At 65.8% G+C, this 13,110-nt stretch overlaps 1 protein-coding gene across 8 annotated transcripts; it reads right to left on the bottom strand.

Moving 5' to 3' along the window:
- Window positions 1-419: 419 nt before the first annotated feature.
- Window positions 420-8,968, bottom strand: SCN4B (sodium voltage-gated channel beta subunit 4). 8 transcript variants are annotated; one of them, XR_015706044.1, is made up of 6 exons: window positions 8,847-8,968; window positions 4,641-4,804; window positions 3,691-3,916; window positions 3,281-3,410; window positions 2,831-3,169; window positions 420-2,560 (listed from the first exon to the last, which is right to left on the bottom strand). XR_015706044.1 is itself a non-coding variant. In XM_087763376.1 (6 exons), the coding sequence occupies exons 3-6, from the start codon at window positions 4,740-4,742 to the stop codon at window positions 3,076-3,078; spliced, it is 552 nt and encodes a 183-aa protein (XP_087619502.1). In that variant the 5' UTR covers window positions 4,743-4,804; window positions 8,259-8,551; window positions 8,847-8,919; the 3' UTR covers window positions 420-3,075. The 8 variants fall into 8 exon arrangements, 6 of the variants coding, with proteins under 6 accessions (XP_087619502.1, XP_087619504.1, XP_087619501.1 ...); XR_015706045.1 differs by having other exon boundaries at window positions 420-800; XM_087763376.1 differs by adding an exon at window positions 8,259-8,551 and having other exon boundaries at window positions 420-3,169; window positions 8,847-8,919.
- Between the last annotated feature and the right edge of the window lie 4,142 nt (window positions 8,969-13,110).

The following is a 13,110-nucleotide window of genomic DNA, read 5'->3' as shown; positions in this document are numbered from 1 at the left end:
CTACAGCCCCGCTCTGCCGGCGGACGGAGACGTGACCTGCCCCGTCCCGTGGCCCGTGCCGGGCTGCAGCCCCGGCTGCAGGCACCCGCAGCCCCTGGGCTCCAGCGGGCAATGCCCTCGCCCTGGGGTGTCCGGGAGGGAGCAGCAGGGTGCAGGCAGAGCGGCGGCGGTCATCCGCCCGGGACAAGCAGCTACAGAGGACGGACACGGCCCGCGCTCGGCCCACGAGGGAAACGCTGCTGCTCTTTGCCTCGCAGCAGGGCTTGCAGGGCAGCGCGTGCACGCCGGGGGTTCACGGTAAGCCTAAATAGACACCCACGGCAGCCCACACTGGAGCGAGTTTCTCTAGTAAACATAAACTTTATTTCATTCAAGGCAAAGCTAACTAAACCTCTACAGTGCAAAAATGTGCTGTAAGTCATCACACAGCATGTTGTACACATCCCGTGCTTATTCGCAGGTATCTCCTACATGTATTTATATATGCTTATACACATATGGGTCTGCCGCAGCACGCACCTCCGGCAGGGCCCCCTCCCCCGCGTGCCCCAGCAAGCCTTTGCAGAGCCCCCAGAGCCCTTGGACGGCAGGGACCCCGTCGGAGCCGGCCCACGCTCCCAAGCCAGCCCGCTCCCCAGAGCCCCCTGTGCCGCGTACAGCGCCCGCACACATATGTGTATAGAGAGAGTTACACTTCAAAAACTGGTTATGTTGACTTCTTCCATCAAGCCAGAGGAGTAATCCATGCATAGTACGGCATTGCATATCCTGTGGTAAGTGGAACCGTGTCCAGATACCGTCTAAAAAAGGCCAACAGGTTAGGACAGCTAAAAATAGTTCTTTAAAAAAATCCCTTCCCTCGCTGTCCTCTCCCATGGGAGGTCTCCTCCAAGGATGGGCTGGGGGGTCTCTTGGGGCAACGGGCAGGTCTCACGCCTTCCTGCCCAGACTCTCGCCTGTTAACGATACTTGGCCTTTACAGAGTGCCTTTCGCCCCAGGATCTCGGAGCACTTTGCGAAGCGATGCAGGGAGCCTGACACCTCCTGCGAGGTAGGTCAGATTTACTGTCCCCATTACACAGATGGGGAAACCGAAGCACAGAGAAATCAAGTGATTTGCCTGAGGGTCCCACGGGTCCTCAGAGAGGGGCCCGGGATCCCGCGGACCTGACTCCCACTTGCCCGTCTAACCAGCAGCCAAGGAAACCTGCCCGGGGCCGGGTGCCTGTACCCGTCTCCTGTCCCAAACGCAGGGCTCTGCTCCAGCGGGTGCCCCGGAGCCCAGTCCCGGTGCGGCCAGCCGGCCGTGCACCCGGGCGGAGGCTGCAAGGTGCTCCCCGTGCCGCCGTCCCCACAAGCGGGCAGGTGGGGTCCGACCTCTCCGACAGCGGTCTCCAGAGAAGGTAGCACCTCACCTTTCCTTGTTTGCCTTGCCCACCAAATCCTCGCCTGCCTTCCACTCCGGCCCCTCTGTCGGGGTGCAAGCCCCCACGGCCAGGGAAGTCAGGGCTCAGCTTTGATTCCCAGTTTCGAGTGGGGACGGGGAGCTGCCTGTCCTACAGCTTCACTGACAGACACCCACAAATAGAGGAGAAATAGGGAACAAATCGCTTCGTAAAGGACATGTCAGCTTCAGCTGTAGGATCAGCTCATTCCCCTCTGGTGTCACGTCCTGCTACAGCCCTTGGGAGGGGGCTGCGTTGCCCGAGTCCCCGCTGCGGGTACCCTTCGCAAAGGGCTTTCTGCGGCACCCCTCGCCCGAGGATCTCAAAGCACTTTCCAAATGTTAGCCAAGGAAGCCTCACAACAACCCCTGTGAGGTAGAGCAGTATTATTATCCCCATTTTACAGACGGGGAAACTGAGGCATGGAGCAGCAGAGCGACTTGCCCAGGGTCACCCAGCGGGCCGGTGGCAGGCCTGGGCGCGGGCTGGCGCAGCCCTAGCCCGGCTCCCCTCGCCGGGGCTTGACCGTGCTCCCTCCCTGCATCGCGGATGGAGTGCCACAGTTTTCCTTGGGCGAAAGGGAAACGCAACCAGCCATTTTCCCACTGGAGTCCAATATAAAAAACATCCGCGTAACGAGTTACGCCTTGGCGAGTCAGCATCAAAAGCATCGCTGCTCTGAGTGCCGAGCTTTAAAAAGAGGGGAGGAGGAGTACGAGCGGCAGCAGCACAAACCCAGGGAGAGCCCCCCGAGAAGGCTGGCTGGGGGAGAAGCCCCTCGCTGTGTGGGGCAAAGCGAGTGTGAAAAGCGGAGTTTCACCCCGCCGCGGGCCAGCAGTGACCCCGGGACACGGCCAGCCCCGGCCGCCGGTCCCCCCAGCCCTGCCACGGGAGGAACCGAGGCACCTCGGGGCCAGCCTGCCCCGCGGGAGCATGCGCCCAGCCCCTGCTGGGAAGAGATGACAGCCCTGACAGCAACGGGCCTTTCGCCGATTTGGTTCTCAGGTGTGCTTAACAGGAGAGCTGAAGCCAAGCCCCGTCGCGACAGCCCTGCTTTCTCCCCTCCTCCTGTGCCGGACCCATGAGAAACGCAGCGAAGGCAGGAGCCTCTGTCTCTACGGCAAGATTCGTGCATCCTTGCTTCACTCCAGAAACCTTCTGCATGAGGCAGGCAGCTCCTGCCCGCCCCAGCTCAGCATCGCCAGAGTCAGACGAGACGCCCCAAGCTCCTCGCGGCCTCTACCCCCCCGGCACGTCGGGACCCCCGGCCGCCCGCCACCCCGCACCCCGGGAGCGCAGCGCGTGTGGCCCAGCGCCCGCCCGGCTGCAGACCGGGGCGCTCCCCGGCACCCGGCCCCTTCCCTGCCCAGCCGGCACCCGCTTGCCTTTGCTCAGGGCGGAGCAGGCGGCTCCCTCTGTCCCGGCGGCGTCCCAGTCCGAGTCCACAAGAAGCTCCCAATCCCCACGGCAGCCGAAGCCTTTTCTGAGAAGCAGTGCAGGTTGCAGGCACGTGTGTAATAGAAACATGTCTCAAGCGTTGGCAGTTTGGGAAGAAAACAAAAGGGAAAGGCTTGTCCCCCTGCCCACCCTCCCCGCTGCCGGGCGGGCCGGGGCTCGGGGCGCCGCTGCTTCATGCCTTTGGCGGTGCTTTTTGTTCCGCCTTGGAGCCGGCCAGGCCGTTCTCGGTGTTGTCGTTCCCCGATGAGCTCACGAGGCACTCCTTCCTGGGGGAGAGCACACGGCCAGCTGACGGCCCCCCGCCCCCCCCGCCCCTCTCACCCCCTGCCCCACGGCAGCACCGGCCGAAGGGTGCCGGGACCGGCACCCGCACTCACTTCCCATCCTGGGTCTTCTTGATGATGAACAGGACAACCCTCTTGATGAGCATGAAGAGGATGAGGAGGCCGATAAGCCCCCCTACAACGCCCACGATGATGAGCGTCACAGTGTTGTCTGTCTCCACCACTGCAGGAGAGAAGGTGCTGAGGGGCCTCAGGAGGGGAGCAGGGAGTTCCAGCTGCACGCCCCCCCCCGAAAAGCAGCGACCCCCTCCGCCAGCCACCAGCCCAGGGCACAGCGGGGCACGAGGCCAAGCCTTGCCCTTCAGGGATGCCAACTACCTCCAAGAAGCCAGGAACACCCCGTGCACTGCCGCAACCGTGAGCCAGGGCGGGGTCAGCCCGGGTCTGCATCCCCACTGCCCCGGTGCCACTCGCGGGGCACGGGACCCGCGGCCGGCACTTACTCTTCTGGACCACCGTGAGGAAGATGGTGGCGTTGTGCTGCGCGTGCTTCTCCTTGGCGTTCTTGACGTGGCAGGTGTATTTCCCAGCATCGCTGAACTCCACGTTCTTCAGGACGATGGAGATGTTGTTGTCCTTCCCGGTCGTCGAGCCGACGAACTCGACCCGTGGGTTGCGTCCCACGAGGACGGGCTCCGAGGCTTTGCTCTTTATCTTGCCGTGGTAAATCTGCGGAGGCAGGGATGCAGGACGCGGGGTCAGCTGGGCTCCCGACATCCCCAGCTGAGGGAAAGGCTCGAGTTCTCCTGCCGGCGCCCTGCCCCACCTCTGCACGCACAGACACACACGGCCAGGCGTCCCGGCACACCCCATTAAAGCAGGAACAGCCGTCGATGGGGACCTGACGCACAGCCCGCTGGGGAAGCAACCGATCAGCCTGACCTGCCCTGCAGCAACGTTACAGACCCCACAACAGATGGGAGAAGCCCAGGGCAGAGAGAGTCCCTTTGCTCGAGGGCCATCCAGGGCTGGCCAGCCTGCGAGGCCAGACCGGCTCTCGCCCAGCCCTCCTGCTATGGAGCCGAAGAGCAGAATATTCCCAGCAGGAAGCAAATCTATCCCTTTAGCATTTCAGAGCAAGCGCAGGAGGAGAAAGTTAACTATATTTTGCCCAAAGCGCAGCCTTGCACCTGAACAGCCCATTTACGAAAAGAAATGAGCCTGTGGGCCGCAGAAAACGCAGAACAGCTTTGTGCCAGCAGCACAGATGCGCCGGGGTATTTGAGGCACCCTGTTTGCACAGCCCCATCCTCCAGAGCTGGAGACACTCGGATGGAGGGCACCCTGCCAGAGGAGCACGGGAACTCCGTGAGAACTGCAGTGCTGGTCTGCACTGGGAAAGTACCAACGGACCCGCCAGGAAGACAGCGGCAAAGCCCCGAGAGCCACCCACCATCTCTGTCGAGTTGAAATACCACGTGAAGACCAGGTCCTGAAAGCCTATGCAGGTGGTGAAGGTGCAGGGCAGCAGGACGTCGGAGTTATTCAGAGCCATCACAGTGTTGGTCTTCCCCACCGACACCTCCAAGGCGAAGGCGATGGCGAAGACGTGCAAACCTGGCAGGGAGAAGGGAGGAGAGAGTGAGGACACGGCGCCGGCACGCAGCCCAGCCCGCTGCAGCCCGGTCCTTCCCGGGGCCGTGACGGAGCGCAGCCTGCTGCCGGGCTCTGCTGCGGACGCGCACCCTTGGGGCAGACGGGGCAGGGGGGAGAACGGGGCACGGGAGGGACCCCTTCTCCCCCCTGCAGCCCGGCCTCCGGCTGGAGCATCAGCCGCAGCGGGGATCCCCTCCCAGGGAGCTGGGGGGCAGCGGGGCTCAGCCATTGCCCCCCGAGGTCCCACTCCTGGCACCGGCAGGGACCCACGGCATCCTCCTCCTCCTCCTCCTCCTCCCTGCAGCCTCAGCACAGGGGGCACGAACGCAGCCCTCCTCCCCTCCCAGAGCCCAGGGACGGGTTTGTTACCCCCCGGCCCCTTTGGCACCGCAGGCTGCCACAGCGGCGTGGCCGGAGCACACGCGCCTGACGCCGGCCCCAGCCCCAGGACAGCTCGGCAGAGATAAGGGACCTGCTCCTGGAGGAAGGGCAGGGGCGGGCTGGCACCCACAGAGGCAGCGGGGATTCAAAGGGAACCATAATATCACCACGAATAACGCATGCAAATGAAAGCCCTGATTTGCATGTTATCCAGAAGGCCTTCGGCTAAACCTTAAAGGGGGGAAAAAAAAAAGCCCAAAGCAAAGCAGAGCGCTCTGTTCTTCAAGCAGCCAGCTGGAGCAGTAATTAGCATTGCTGTCCTGGACGCCTGCCACTCCGCCCGTCCCCCACCCCAGGCAGGGCTCTCGCAGCCAGCCGGCACAGCGGGCTCCCTGAGGCCTGGGCAGACCCCCGGGGCGGCACCCCTCACGCCTGCCTGGCAGAGAGCTTCGGCTCCCGCTGTAGCTGACGGATGACCTTCAAACCGCAGAACGCAGCTCTCCCGCTCCTCTCCTCCCCGTTAGCAGGGAGGGACGCATCGAGGAGCCGGTATGAGCCCGGCTGCAAGAGCCGAGAGCGTGCCTGAAAGCTCCGGGGTCCCATGCGGGGGCCTGGCACTGCACCCCTCTGCACTGGGCTGGGCCAGCAGTGCCCACACGAGCCCTTCCCGGGGGGCACAGGGACGCTTTGCTGCGGGCCTGGGGCGCAGCCCCACTCTCCATCCCCATCACATCGGGACCCTGTCCCGCTCGTGTGCCGTGGCACGGCCAAGATGCAATACAGCCCAGCAAAGCACTGTCCCCCCCCTTCCCAGACCTCAGCCACCGAAGGGACCCAAGCGTCCCTACAAAGCTTTCCCTGGGCGCTCCGACAACCAAACCAAGGGGACACGGCTCTTCCCAGAGCTACAAGCTGGCCCCCAGCTCCACTGACACCTTCACTTGGACACCCTGCCCTCAGCTTCAGATTCGCATCTCTCTGCAGCCGCTTCAGCTGCTGATTTACTCTCCCACACATGCCCGCGCTAACAACTCCCCAGGCACGTCGCAGCCCAAGCCAAGCCCGAGAGCCCCGCATCCTGGGCTTCGGGCCCTGCTGCAGTGCTGCATTGCAAGCACTGCAGGGAAGGAGTTATTCAAGTTTACAAAGAAGCACTTTTCATTTTGCATGAGGGGCTTCAGCCAACGCCCGGGAGTGGTTCCCCCCAGATGGAGGCCTCCTGCGGTTGTCGGGCGCCAAGACCAGCCCTGGGGATGCCACAGAGGGGACTTCACAGCCAGGAGCGTCCCGGGGGAATCGTGAGCTGCGACCTGGAGCACGACTTAGCGGAGGGATGCCTGGCTCTGCAGGTATGCCTGAGCGGGCAGGGTGCTGCAAGGGGGCAGTCGCCTACAGGAAAGACGATTCCTTGCAGCCTGTAACACTTTTAATCCTGTCTGCCACCGTTATAATGTCATGAACGTAATCTGAATTGAACGCGTGGGGTAAACGGAGGCTGATCTTGTTCCTGTCATGCTGTGGTCTCAGGAAGAGAGAAGTGATATGTTACCACTAAATAAAGCACATCGGGAGGCTGGGAGATTACTGACTAAACCTGCCACACCAGCTGCCACCGCTACTGTTCCGTACGCCCAAAGCTGCTGCACTTCGTACCGCCAGAGCCCCGGCCGTCAGGGCGCAGGGCAAGCCCCTCCGGGGGCTCCCGGCTGCCTCCCACGCCTGCAGGCACAAGCTTTCCCCAAGAGGCAGGGAAGGGGGACCGGGGAGCAGCCGCTCCTGCTGCCGCCAGAGCCTTGGCTGCCCGCTCTTTGCTCTCGCAGAGGGTGAGCACCCGGGGCAAGCCCCCCGCTGAGGGGTCCCAGAGCCACTGAGCTCCGTGCAGCGGGGCTGGGCGTGCGACCCGGGACCCAGCCCCGGCGACGGCAGCGATAGCCCTCCAGCCCGGGCCGGGGCCCAGAGCAAGCCTTTCCCCCCACAGGCTGCTGGCAGTCCCCCGCTTTTCCTGCGGCCTGTCAGGAACGCCGTCTGGGAATCACTGCCCTAATGGAAAGGGCACAGGATTCACCTGAAAAGCCACGGGACGCCCCCACCATCCGTCAGAAAGCTGCTCCATAAAATCTTTCATTGCCCGTAAAAATCAATCTGACCTCCTGGCACGGACAGCAAGCCATGCCTGGCGGGCTGGCCCGGCTCCTCTCCACCGAGGCTGGAAGGGAAGAGCTCCCGGGCCAGCCTGAGCCCCGGCACGATGTGCTCTGGGACAGGACACCCGGGCCCTGCCCTTCCTGCAGGCACCGATGGAAAAAGCTGTGCCGTGGCTCTCTGGTGCAGCCAGGAGCCCGCTGCCCCTCCCTGGAGAGCACAGCATCCCCGAAACGCACAGAGAGAGAGACCTGCCCAGAAACTCTCCCCTTCCCCCTCGCCTCTGGGCTCCCAGCCCACCCGAGCGACCTGGGGGAGAGGGTTCCCGCCTCCACGCCCCGGACCCCAGACCCCCAAGGTCTCCAGCGTCTCCGAGTCCCTCCCCCACCCCGCTGCCAGCCCCGTGCCGAAAGCAGCTTGCACTGCAGCTAGCCGAGGAGGCACTTTGAACCAGGGACCAGCACCCAAATCCTGCAGGGAGCCCGGTACTTACGTGTCCTTTCGCGTCTCCAGCTCACTTGAAACAAACTTAAGAACTATGCCCTCTAAAACGCCTCTCAAGGGAGTTTCCCACCAGCAAGTGCTGCAAAGGCCGCCCTCGGTTTCAGGCTCCCTGTGCCCGTCGACACAAGGATGACCTACGCGAGCAGAAGCGCAGCCGGTGCGCGAGGGCTGATGCAGGTGGCTTGGCACCAGCCCCAGGGGCTGCAGCGGGGAGGGGGCGGCCGCAAACTCCCTCCTCCACCCTGCAGCTGGGGGGTCGCAGGCACCCCCGGACACAGGTCTGGGCGTCGTGCTCCAAGCGGCGGCCCTGCAGCGTGGGCTCGTCCCCGCGCTGGGGAGAAGCGCATGCAAATGGTGTCTTACAAAAGGAACCGTAAAAAAGAATGACCTGTCGGCGGGCGTGCTGGCGGCTGCGTTGAAGCAGTGCATTGCTTCCCTACGGCTATTCCCCTGGTTCCCGTTAGCAGGCAGGTAGCAGCGGTCCCTGCTCGCAGAGCAGCAGAGCGGAGCAGGGCAAAGCGGGATGCAGCCGCAGTGCTCACGGAAGAAAGCTCTGGCGATGTTAGCGACTGATGCGGGCAGGGCAGGGGGCTGGAGCCAGGACTTCAGAGTCCGCTCTCGGACTCGGCTGCGAAGTCACCTTGGACAAGTCACTTATCCTCAGTGCTTCGGCCTCTCCGGCTGCGGAGCAGAGACAATCGCATCAGCGCCCGCGGACGGGAGATCCACCCGAGCGGCAGCGTCCGACTCCTTGCGGTGCCGGCGGGCCAGAGGCAAAGCAGCCGAGCGCGGAGGGAGGCCGACTTAGCGAGGGTCACCCCGCCGCGGCGAGCCGAGGGGGCGGCCGGGAGCCGGGGGCGGCCGGGAGCCGGGGGCCCCGCCGTGCCGCCCCGCCCCGGGCTGCCGGAGGTGCCCGCGGGTCCCCGGGGAGGCGCCCCCCGGCCGCCCGGAGCCCCCCGGCCCCCGCGCCCCTTACCCAGGAGCGCTGCCAGCAGGCGCGGCGCGGCGCGGCGGCGGGCGGCGGGCGAGCCCCGGGCCATGGCTGCGGCGCGGAGCGGGGCGGCGCGGTCCCTCCTGACCCGCAGCGGCCCGGCTCTGGTCGCCCCCGCCGAGGGCGAGCGGGGCCGGGCGGGGCCGCGCCGCGCCGGGCGGGGCCGCGCTGCGCCCTCCTCCGCGCTGCTCCGCGCCGCGCCCTCCTCCGCGCTGCGCCGCGCCGCGCATCCTCCGCCGCGCCGCGCCGCGCCGCGCCGCTCCGCGCCGGCCGGGCCGCCCCGCCGCGTCCCCTCCCCGCCCTCGGGCCGTTGCCCTCGCAGCTCCCCCGCCCCGGAGGCTGCCCCTGCTCCCGCCCGGCCGGGCCCCGGCACCGATGGCGTGTCCGCGGCCGGTGCCCCCGGGCGCGGCGCGGAGCTGAGCCGCAGCGGGGCCCGCAGGGAGGGGTGCGGGAGGGCCCCCTGCGGGGAGGGCTGGGGGAGAGCCCCCTGCGGGGCTGCGCCGGGGCCGGCCTTGGAAAGGGGCGAAGCATCGCGAAGGCCGGTGGCTGCCCCTGCCGCTGCCGGGGGGGACAAGAGAGCGGGCCGAGGCTGGGGCTCAGCTCTCCTTCGGTGCACCTCGGCAGGGTGACGCCACCAGGCTCCCCACCCTCCCTCCCCGTGTAGCTGCCAGCACCCCTCTACCCCCGGGCGGACACCAGACAGCTCTGCAGCCGCAGACGGGGACGCAGAGCCGGACACCGGTGGGCAAGGCTGCAGGGGGAATCTGCCCGGCACCAAGGGGAACACTTGGAAAACTTATTTTTCTCGCTGTGAGCTTGTTCCAGGATAATTGGCTGCACATAAGTTCCCGTCTCCACAACCTTTCCTCGCCATCGCATCCATTAGACCTAACCTCCAGCAGACCACATCCAAAAAGGTGCTGGCAGGGCCCTCCTAACGGAGGCCTCCGATGACGTGGCGCGCAAAGATAGAGCTTCACCTTGGCACCCAGGTCCATTAGGCAGCCAGACCCTGCGCAGAGCAGCGGTTTGCTGGAGGTGACGCGTTCTGAGAACAGGCATGGCAGGAAGGGGGAGGAGGTGCTGCGGTGCTCGCGGTGCGGGAACAGCACTGATGGTTTCTCCGGGCTGCAGTCCTTGCTGGCACAAGGCACGTGTCCCGGCAAAGCTCACCCCAGGGGCCGGGCGAGGCTGCACCTCCTTTGCCGGGTACAGCACTACGGCATGGCTTCAGCAGGATTGCTGCTTTTTGGGTGTGAAAGCAGCTCGCCCGCAGCGATGCTGCCCAGGGCCCTGACCGCGTGTCCGGGCTGCCACGGCCTGTCAGCTCCACGGCGCTTTGGGAGACTCCTCAGCCCCACTCCAGCCCCCTTTGCAGCTCAGTCTCCTTCCCACCTGGCGAGGAGCACGAAGCAGGAGGGAAGGGGAAAGCAGGAGGCTTCGCAGGGCACAGCGGCATCCCAGGGGACCCCGAGAGGATGCCAGCAGCGCCTGCGGGTTGAGGAGCTAGGGCTGCAGAGCTGGCAGCAGAGACAGGAAAAGTACAGGCAGAGCGGGCTGGGCAGCGCTGGCAGCCGGCGCTGCGGGAGCAGCGTGCAGAGTACTGCTGATGCAGCAGAAGGTGCCTCGGCGGGCGGCTGCGATGGATACAGCTAGGTGATGGATCCGGCTTGGTGATGGATCCGGCTTGGTGAGCGGAGCTGCAGGCGCTGGCGACCAGGCAGCGGTGTGCTGAGACAGGAGGAGGAGCGCTGCATCTGCTGGAGCCTTGCTAATGGGGGGGGGGACACACTTCTGAGGAGCAGCTCGGCAGAGAGGTGCGGAGGGGTGGAGGGACGCCTGTCATCCCTGCAAGGGTGCATGATGGCTGCTAGGTGTCAAAGAGCCCATGCTGGGGCCTCTGGGCCACGGTCACAGGCGCTGAAGCGGGGGGCAGATGAGGCTGAGGCTGGCGCCTCCAGCATCCTGTGAGCAGGACCACAGAGACCCGCAGCGCTGGGGACCTGAAACAGTAACGCCCGTACCCTGCTGCAGGGAAAGGCCGCTATGGGTGGCGGACTCCTTCCCAGGATGCTCAGGTGTCTGTCAAGTTTGCTTCCCAAAAGGTGGGTGAAGTTGGGATGGGTTTGGCCAAACTGCCGTCGTGAATCCCCCCAGCAGAACCCTAAATCCTTTTGGAGGCAGGGAGGTTGGGAATAGCAGCACCACCCAGCAAATACAAAGGGGCTCCTGCGGGCACTGGCACGAACCGGGTGCGCTGGGCAGGCACGCAGCTTCTTCCGCGGCGACGTGCCCCTGCGGCCGCTATCTCCCTGCTGAGCAACTCTGCAGAGGCAGGGCTCTGCGTGCCCCGCCGGGGAGAGGCGGCGAGCCTGGCGCCGCGCTGCCCGCTCCCGCTGCCCGCTCGGGGCCAGCCGTGGCCTCCTGGCCACACAGCCCCGGGGCTCGGAGCGGGATGCTGCCTGTCACAGGGGCCTGATGGAGCTGGCACACTTGGCAGCTCTGGCCGGTCTCCTCGGCCGACTGATCTTGTGAGACATCTGCCGTTGCCGTGGGCCTGGGAAATGCTCTGCTCTCCCGCAGCCCGGCCTCGGTGAGTGGTGTGTGCCACGGCCGGGAAGGGCACTCACGGCAGCCGGCCCTGGGATTTTGGCACCATGCTGAGATGTCCGGCATGGGACCCGGGGGTACTGTGGCTCAGCGGAAACTTGTTCTGCTGAGTCCAGCACAAGGCTGCTGTGTCCGGTTTCAGGGAAGGCGGGCACCCGCTGCTCGGACACTGTCACCTCCCCGGGGGGACAGGAGGAAGGGCTCAGGGTCCTGCCAGCTGGCTCACAGCCTGCCGGGGGGGGCAGAGAGGCTGCCAGGCCCCTGTGTGCCCCTCGCTCCCTCTCACCTTGCACTAACGGAGCTGGGAGGGTTAAAATGCCCGGCTGCTCTCCGAGGAGGGCTCCTGCTTCCCTCCACGTGGGTACCGAGCAGGGTAGGGCTGAGCAGAGCAGTTGGGATGCAGCCTCCCAGCTCAATGCAGCAGGCGCTGCGCTGGCCCCGGCTGCCCTGGAGCATCTTGCCAGGGGCAGCCCCAGCCCCGCTCCCAGCAGCAACACGAGGACGGCCCCGGCCCCCTCCCAAACCTCCCAGAGCCGGGGGATGCCGGGCTCCCAGACCAGGAGCAGGCAGAGCCCTCCTGCCGACGGAGGAGGTGGCGACGCGGGAACAGAGCCTCCCATCAGCACCTTATATTTACTGCAAGGTCCTCTGGCTGTGACCTTTAAAAGACAAGGCGGCCTGGCAGCCCGGGAGCTGGCAGCGAGCAGGAGGCGCTCGCAGCGATCAGACGCTCTGCAGGACCTTCCCGGCTGGGCCAGGCGCGCCGGGCTGGGCGCTGAGCGAGGGGCCCCGGGCACACGGACTGCGGGTGAGTGCTTGGCTGCCTTTGTCATTCTCAGCCCTCCCTTGCCTGCAGCTCTCCCGCGGAGCAACGCTTTCCCCTCTCCCTGCCTCCCTCTCCCAGCGCAGAGCCGTCCTGCCTGCTGCCTCGTCCTGCCCGCTGCCTCCTCGGCACTGCCAGCAGAGCTGGTGAGGGCTCGCCGGGGAGGGCAGGTTCCTCGCCCCCTTCCACGGGCCCTTTAATGCAAGCAGGGAAACAGCGGTGTCCCCGGGCAGCCACTGCAGAGGCATCTGCAAGGACCACTGAGGCAACTGTCGGGTGTCCCGGGAGAAACTTCCTTCTTGGCCCGGCACAGCTTGAGGCCACCCCTGCCAGACCCTCCCCAGCCCCGGCTCCGGCTCTCCCGCGCGGCCCTTCACACCCCTCAGCTCCCCGCAGTTCACTGCCCCGGGCTCCCCCCTTTTCCAGATCCCCCCTCGTTACTTCCCGGCCCCGCGAACAGGGCGGCCAGGCTGCAGGCAGCATCGCGGTCCCCCGCGGCTCTGCGCAGCGCTGAGCAGAGGTCTCCCCAGCCCAGGGAGGGCCCCCCCGCCACCTCCTGACCTGCTCCCTTGCTCTTCAACGCCTCTAATCCCACCCAGTCCAAGGAAATGTATGTGGTCTGCAAAAGTTCCTGTCCCTGCTTCTGGAGGATCCGTGAAGCCCCGGCGCTGGGGGATTGCAGTCACTGCCCTCGGTCTGTTGCGGTGATGAAAACTCACCCTCGTCGTGTCCCGCAGGGCTCTCCTCCGTGATCCCACAGCGCCTGCCTTCCTCACGAGTTTCTTGGCAGCAGCTCTCGCAGAGGCGCCCCCAAAC

Source organism: Nipponia nippon, unplaced genomic scaffold, assembly GCF_047370975.1.
Source record: "Nipponia nippon isolate SJK-2023a ecotype South Korea unplaced genomic scaffold, ASM4737097v1 scaffold_28, whole genome shotgun sequence".
In the NCBI taxonomy this organism is placed as follows: domain Eukaryota; kingdom Metazoa; phylum Chordata; class Aves; order Pelecaniformes; family Threskiornithidae; genus Nipponia; species Nipponia nippon.
This window is presented reverse-complemented; position numbering and strand designations above follow the sequence as displayed.

Excerpts from the sequence above, each read along its gene's own strand:
- SCN4B (XM_087763375.1), bottom strand. The coding sequence starts at position 8,910 with ATGGCCCGGGGCTCGCCCGCCGCCCGCCGCCGCGCCGCGCCGCGCCTG. Across the intron at positions 4,805-8,846 it reads CCTGCTGGCAGCGCTCCTGG|GTTTGCACGTCTTCGCCATC; the intron begins GTAAGGGGCGCG and ends TCTCCCTGCCAG. Across the intron at positions 3,170-3,280 it reads AAGAAGACCCAGGATGGGAA|GAAGGAGTGCCTCGTGAGCT; the intron begins GTGAGTGCGGGT and ends GCTCTCCCCCAG.